The following is a 7,730-nucleotide window of genomic DNA, read 5'->3' on the forward strand; positions in this document are numbered from 1 at the left end:
CATAATGTCTTCAAAGCCCACCCATGTTGTAGCATGTATCAGAATTCCCTTTCTTTTTAAAGCTGAATAATATTCCATTTTATGTATATACCACATTTTGTATCCCTACATCTGTTGGTGGACATTTGGGTTGTTTCTACCTTTTCGTTATTGTGAATAATACTTTTATGAACACTGGTGTACAGGTTTGAGTCTTTTGAGTATATACCTAGGAGTGGAATTGCTGGATCATGTGGTAATTCTGTGTTTAATTTTTTGAGGAACCACTGTCTTCAGTGGTAACTTCGCCATTTTACATTCCCACCACCAATGCACATGGGTTCCAGTTTCTCCACCTTGTTACCAACATTTTATTTTCCATTTTTTGGATAATAGCCATCCTAATGAGTATGAAATGGTATCTCATTGTGGTTTTGCTCTGCATTTCCCTAATGGCTAGTGATGTTGAGCATCTTTTCATGTGCTAGTTGACTATTTAGTATTTCTTCTTTGAAGAAAGGTCTAAAGTTCTTTGTCCGTTTTTCAGTTGGGTTAGTTTTTTTTCTGTTTTTTTTTTTTTTTTTTTTTTTTTGCAGTACGCGGGCCTCTCACTGTTGTGGGCTCTCCCGTTGTGGAGCATGGTCTCCGGACGCGCAGGCTCAGCGGCGATGGCTCACGGGCCCAGCCGCTCCACGGCATGTGGGATCTTCCCGGACCAGGGCACGAACCTGTGTCCCCTGCATCGGCAGGCGGACTCTCAACCACTGCGCCACCAGGGAAGCCCTGGGTTAGTATTTTGTTACAGAGTTGCAGGAGGTCTTTATGTGCTCTGGATATTAATCCCATATCAGATATATGCTTTGCAAATGTTTTCTCCCATTTTGTGGGTTGTCTTTTCACTCTTTTGGTGGTGTACTTTAATGCACAAAAGGTTTTTAGTTTTGATGAAGTCCAATTTATATGTTTTTTCTATTGTTGCCTGTGTTTTTAGTGTCAAATCCTACAAATCATTGCCAAATCCAGTGTCATGGAATTTTTCCCCTATGTTTTTTTTCTAAGAGTTTTGAGATTTGTCTCTCAAATTTAGGTCTTTGATCCATTTTGAGTTAATTTTGCATACAATGTCAAGTAAGGGTCCAACTTCATTCTTTTGTATATAGATACCCAGTTTTCCCAGTACCGTTTGTTGAAGGGACTGTCGTTTCCCAGGGAGTGGTCTTACAGCCTTGTTGAAAAATCAGTTGATCATATATGTGAAGGTTTGTTTCTGGGCTCTCCATTCTATTCCATTGGTCTATGTGTCTATCCTTATGCCAGGACCACATTGTAATGGAATTGTTTTCTTAATTTCCTTTTCTGGTATTCATTGCTAGTATATAGAAATAAAACTGATTTTTGTATGTTGATTTTTTATCCTGCAACTTGGTTGAAATTTTTTATTAGCTCTAATACTTTTTTGCGGAACCTTTAGAATTTTCTGCATATAAGATCATGTCATCTGCAAACATACTTTTTACATCTTCCTTTCTGATTTGGATGCCTTTTATTTCTTTCTCTTGCCTAATTGCTCTGGTTAGAACTTCTAGTATATTATGTTAAATAGAAGTAGTAAAAGCAGGCATCCTTGTTTTGTTTCTGATCTTAGGGGAAAAGCTTTCACTCCTTCACTGTTGGGTATGATATAGCTGTGGATTTTTCTTTTTTTAAAAATAAATTTATTTATTTATTTATTTTTGGCTGCATTGGGTCTTCTTTGCTGTGTACAGGCTTTCTCTAGTTGTGGTGAGTGGAGGCTACTCTTTGTTGTAGTGCGTGGGCTTCTCATTGCTGTGGCTTCTCTTGTCGCGGAGCACAGGTTCTAGGCGCACGGGCTTTAGTAGTTGTGGCACACAGGCTCTAGAGTGCAGGCTCAGTAGTTGTGGCACGTGGGCTTAGTTGCTCTGTGGCATGTGGGATCTTCCCAGACCAGGGCTCGAACCCATGTACCCTGCATCAGCAGGCATATTCTTTACCACTGCGCCACCAAGGAAGTCCCTGTGGATTTTTCTTATGAGGCCTTTATTGTGTTGAGGAGCTTTCCTTCTATTCCTAGTTCATCGAGTGTTTTTATCATGAAAATGTGTTGGATTTTGTCATATGCTTTTCTTGCATCAATTGAGATGTTCACATTGGTTTTTTCTTTCATTTTATTAATGTGGTATATTACATTGATTTTCCTATGTTAAACCACCCTTGAGGGACTTCCCTGGTGGTGCAGTGATTAAGAATCCACCTCCCAATGCAGGAGACACAGGTTCGATACCTCGTCCAGGAAGATTCCACCTGCCGAGGAGCATCTAAGCCTGTGCGCCACAACTACTGAGCCTGTGCTCTAGAGCCCATGCACCACAACTACTGAAGCCTGCGCGCCTAGAGCCCATGCTCCACAACAGGAGAAGCCACTGCAATGACAAGCCTGCGCACCACAACGAAGAGTAGCCCCCGCTCGCTGCAACTAGAGAAAGCCCGCCTGCAGCAATGAAGACCCCATGCAGCCAAAAATAAATAAATAAAATTTAAAAAAAAAATCCTTGCATTCTAGGGATAAATCTTGCTTAGTCATGTTGGGTAATTCTTTTAGTATGACGCTGAGTTTGGTTTGCTAGTATTTTGTTGAGGATTTTTATGTTTATATCCATAAGGGATATTGACCTCTAGTTTTCTTTTCTTGTGGTGTCTTTATCTGGCTCTGATATCAGGGTAATGTTGGCTTCATAGAATTATGAAGTGTTCCCTCCTCTTCACTTGATGTTAATTCTTCTTGAAATGTTTGACAATTCGCCAGTAAAACCATCAGGTCCTGTCCTTTTCTTTTTGGGGAGGTTTTTGGTTATTGATTCAGTTGCCTTGTTGTAGATTTATTCAGATTTCCTTTTTTCTCTTGAGTCAGTTTTGGTAGCTTGTGTGTTTCTAGGAATTTGTCCATTTTATCTAGGTTATCCAGTTTGTTGGCATACAAGAGTATTCTCTTATAATCCTTTTTTACTTCTGTATAATCAGTAGTAACGTTCCCACTTTCATTTCTGATTTTAGAAATTTGAATCTCCTCTCTTTTTTTTAATGAATCTCGCTAAGTTTTGTCCATTTTGTTGATCTTTTAAAGCACCAACTTTTGGTTTCATTGATTTTCTCTATTTATGTCTCTATTTTGTTTTTCTCTGCTCTAATCTTTATTATTTCCTTCTTTCTGCTAACTTTCAGTTTAGTTTGCTCTTCTTCTAGTTCCTTACAGTGTACATTAGGTTATTAATTTGAGATCTTTCTTTATTAATGTAGGTGTTTGCAGCTATAAATTTTCCTCTTAGCACTGCTTTTGCTATATCCCATAAGTTTTGGTATGTTGTGTTTTCATTCTCATTTGTCGCAAGGTATTTTCTAATTTCTCTTGTGATTTCTTCTTTGACCCATTGGTTATTTAAGAGTGTGCAGTTTATTTTCCACATATTTGTGAATTTTCCAGTTTTTCTCCTGTTACTGATTTCTAGTTTCATTTCATTGTGATCAGAAGAGATACTTTGCATGATTTCTATCTTTTACATGTATTTAGGCTTGTTTTGTGGCTGAACATATGGTCTGTCTTGGAGAATGTTCCATGTGCACGTGAGAGGAATGTATATTCTGCGGTTGTTGCATGGAGTGTTCTGTATATATCTGTTCATTGGTATTTTAAGTCCTCTATTTCCTCATCCAGCTTCTGTCTGGTTGTTCTTTCCATTATTGAAAATGAAGGACTGAAATTTGTAATTATTATAAAACTCTTATTTTTCCCTTAATTTTGTCAGTTTTAGCTTTATATGTTTTGGGACTTTGTGTTAGGTATGTATATGTTTATAATAATAATTATTATTATTATTATTATCTCCTGTTGTGGAGCACAGGCTCCAGACGCGCAGGCTCAGCGGCCATGGCTCACGCGCCCAGCCGCTCCGTGGCATGTGGGATCTTCCCGGACCGGGGCACGAACCTGTCTCCCCTGCATGGGCAGGCAGACTCTCAACCACTGCGCCACCAGGGAAGCCTTATAATTATATCTTTTTGATGGATTGAACCCTCTATCAGTATGTAACGTTCTTCGTTGTCTCTTATAATCTTTTTTTGGCGTAAAGTCTATTTTGTCTAACAGTAATATTGCCACCCCAACTGTCTTTTGGTTACTATTTGTATGAATATTTTTCCATCCTTTTACTTTCAATCTTCTTGTGTCTATCTAAAGCGAGTTTCTTGTAGATGGCATAAAGAAGGATTATGGTTTTTTTGTTAGTGAATCTGCCAATCTCTGCCTTTTAATTAGAGAGTTTAATACATTTACATGTAAACTAGTTACTGATAAGGAAGGTCTGCCATTATTATATTCTGTATGTTGTATGTGTTTCTTGGTCTTCATTTCCTCCATTACTGCCTTTTTTTGTATTTAGTAGATTTTTTAATAGAGTACCTTTCTGATTTCCCTTTTTTCCTTTTTTATATATTTTAAAATTATTTTCTTAGTGGTTACTTTGGGGATTAGAATTAACATCTTAACAGTCTAGTTTGAAAAATAACAACTTAGGGCTTCCCCGGTGGCGCAGTGGTTGAGAATCCGCCTGCCAATGCAGGGGACACGGGTTTGATCCCTGGTCCGGGAAGATCCCACATGCCACGGAGCAACTAAGCTCGTGTGCCACACTACTGAGCCTGTGCTCTAGAGCCCGTGGGCCACAACTACTGAGCCCACGTGCCGCAACTACTGAAGCCCGCGCGCCTAGAGCCCGTGCTCCACAGTGAGAGAAGCCACTGCAATGAGAAGCCCGCGCACCGCAGCGAAGAGTAGCCCCCGCTCGCTGAACTAGAGAAAGCCTGTGCGTGCAGCAACGAATACCCAACACAGCCAAAAATAAATAAATAAAATTAAAAAAAAAAAAAAAAAGCAATGGTGAGCCATTAAGTTTAAAAAAAAAAAAAAGAAAAATAACAACTTAGTTTCAGTAGTATACAAACATTCTGTGTCTCTGTTTCTCTGTCCTGTCCCCTTTGCTTTGTTATTGTCACAGGTTGTGTCTGTATACGTTGTGTGCCCGTAACATAGGTTTGTAATTAATGTTTTATTCATTTGCCTTTTAAGTCATATAGGAAAAAAATAGGAATTACAAATCAGAAATACAATAATACTGGCTTTTATATTTACCTATATAGTAACCTTTATCAATGTTCATTATTTTTTCTTATTGCTTTAAGTTACTGTCTAGTGTCCTTTCATTTAGGTCTGAAAAACTCCTTTTAGCATATCTGGTAGGGCAGATCTACTAGAAATGAACTCTCTCAATTTTTGTTTATCTGAAAATATCTACAGTTCTCCTTCATCCTTTTTTTTTTTTTTGGCGGCAAATTGCAGCATGCAGAACATTTATTTAATTTATTTATTTTTGGCTGTGTTGGGTCTTAGTTGCAGCACACGGGATCTTCATTGCAGTGTGCAGGCTTCTCTAGTTGTGGCGTGCGGGTTTTCTCTTCTCTAGTTGTGGAGCGCAGGCTCCAGGGCGTGTGGGCTCTGTAGTTGTGGCGCATGGGTTGCAGAGCTTGTGGGCTCTGTAGTTTGTGGCATGCAGACTCTCTAGTTTACGCGCGTGACCTCAGTAGTTGTGGCATGCGGGCCCAGTTGCCCCGTGGCATGTGGGATCCTAGTTCCCTAACAAGGGATTGAACCCGTGTCTCCTGCATTGTAAGGCATATTCTTTACCACTGGACCACCAGGGAAGTCCCTCCTTTATTCTTAACAGATAGTTTTTCTATCTGTAGAATTCTTGGTTGACAGTTCTTCTATAAATTTATTTATTTATTTATTTATTTATTTATTGACTGCGCTGGGTCTTCGTTGCTGTGCGTGGGCTTTCTCTAGATGCAGCGAGTGGGGGCTACTCTTCGTTGTAGTGCACAGACTCCTCATTGCGGTGGCTTCTCTTGCGGAGCACGGGCTCTAGGCTCATGGGCTTAAGTAGTTGTGGTACGCAGGCTCAGTAGTTTTTGCACACGGGCTTAGTTACTCTGTGGCATGTGAGATCTTCCTAGCCCAGGGATCAAACCCATGTCCCCTGCATTGGCAGGCGGATTCTTAACCACTGTGCTACCAGGGAAGTCCCGATAGTTTTTCTTTTAGGACTTTGAATACATCATCCCACTGTCTTTTGGTCTCCATTGCTTCTGATAAGAAATCAACTATAATCTTTTTGAGGATCCCTTGTATGTGATGAGTCACTTCTCTTTTGCTGCTTTTAAGATTTTCTCTTTGTCTCAGTCTGGATTTCTTTGATTTCATTCTGCTTGGAGTTTGTTGAGCTTCTTAGATGTGAATATTCAAGTCTTTTATCAAAATTGGATGTTTTCAGCCATTCTTTCTTTCTTTCTTTTTTTAAATAAATTTTTAAATTTAATTTATTCATTTTTGGCTGTGTTGGGTCTTCGTTGCTGCGTGTGGGCTTTCTCTAGATGTGGCTAGCAGGGGCTACTCTTCATTGCAGTGCGGGCTTCTCATTGCGGTGGCTTCTCTTGTTGTGGAGCACAGACTCTTGGCGTGCGGGCTTCAGTAGTTGTGGCACGCGGGCTCAGTAGTTGTGGCTCATGGGCTCTAGAGCACAAGCTCTAGTTGTGACACACGGGCTTAGTTGCTCCACGGCATGTGGGATCTTCCCAGACCAGGGGCTCGAACCCATGTCCCCTGCATTGGCAGGCAGATTCTCAACCACTGGGCCACCAGAGAAGCCCTTAGCCATTCTTTCTTTCTTTCTTTCCTTTTTTTTTTTTTTTTTTTTTGCCAAACCAAAAAAAAACTTCCCTGACCAGGGATTGAACCTGTGCCCCCTGCAGTGGAAGCGTGGAGTCTTTTTTTTTTTTTTTTTTTTTTTAATTTATTTTTTTTTATTTTTGGCTGAGTTGGGTCTTCATTGCTGTGCGCGGGCTTTCTCTAGTTGCAGTGAGCGGGGGCTACTGTTCGTTGCAGTGTGTGGGCTTCTCATTGTCGTGGCTTCTCTTGTTGAGGAGCACAGGCTCTAGGCATGCAAGCTTCCGTAGTTGTGGCACGTGGGCTCAGTAGTTGTGGCTTGCAGGCTCTAGAGCTCAGGCTCAGTAGTTGTGGCTCACGGGCTTAGTTGCTCCGCAGCATGTGGGATCTTCCCAGGCCAGGGCTCGAACCCGTGTCCCTTGCATTGGCAGACAGATTCTTAACCACTGAGCCACCAGGGAAGCCCGGAAGCATGGAGTCTTAACCATCAGACCACCAGGGAAGTCCCTTCAGCCATTATTTCTTCAAATGTTGTTTTCTGCCACCTCTTTCTTCTCCTCTGGGACTCTTTGATATGTGTGTTGGTGCACTTGACGGTGTCCCACAGGTCCCTCAGGCTCTGCTCATTTTTCTTTATTCTTTCTTCTTTTTGCTCCTTAGACTGGATAATTTCAATTGTCATATCCTCAAGTGAGCTGATCCTTTTCTGCCTGCTCAGATCTGCTGTTCAACCCCTGTAGTGAATTTTTAATTTCAGTCACTGTACTTTGCAACTCCAGAATTTGTTTGGTTCCTTTTCATAATTTCTGTCTCTTTATTGATGTTCTTTTTTTCTTTGAATTTTTGGATTTTATTTTTTTATACAGCAGGTTCTTATTAGTTATCCATTTTATACATATTAGTGTCTATGTGTCAATCCCAATCTCCCAGTTCATCACACTACCACCCCCCCCCCCTC

At 40.6% G+C, this 7,730-nt stretch overlaps 1 protein-coding gene across 1 annotated transcript in view; it reads left to right on the forward strand.

Moving 5' to 3' along the window:
• The first annotated feature begins 626 nt into the window (after positions 1-626).
• The window catches only part of MRPL45 (mitochondrial ribosomal protein L45), an 18,475-nt gene continuing 11,371 nt past the window's right edge, over positions 627-7,730 (forward strand). The window contains exon 1 of the mRNA XM_055089873.1: positions 627-766. Coding sequence (XP_054945848.1) covers positions 648-766 — 119 coding nt within the window. The 5' untranslated portion in view covers positions 627-647. The remainder of the gene's footprint in view (positions 767-7,730) is intronic.

The sequence above is a fragment of the Physeter macrocephalus genome, chromosome 14 (assembly GCF_002837175.3).
Source record: "Physeter macrocephalus isolate SW-GA chromosome 14, ASM283717v5, whole genome shotgun sequence".
Taxonomy (NCBI): Eukaryota; Metazoa; Chordata; class Mammalia; order Artiodactyla; family Physeteridae; genus Physeter; species Physeter macrocephalus.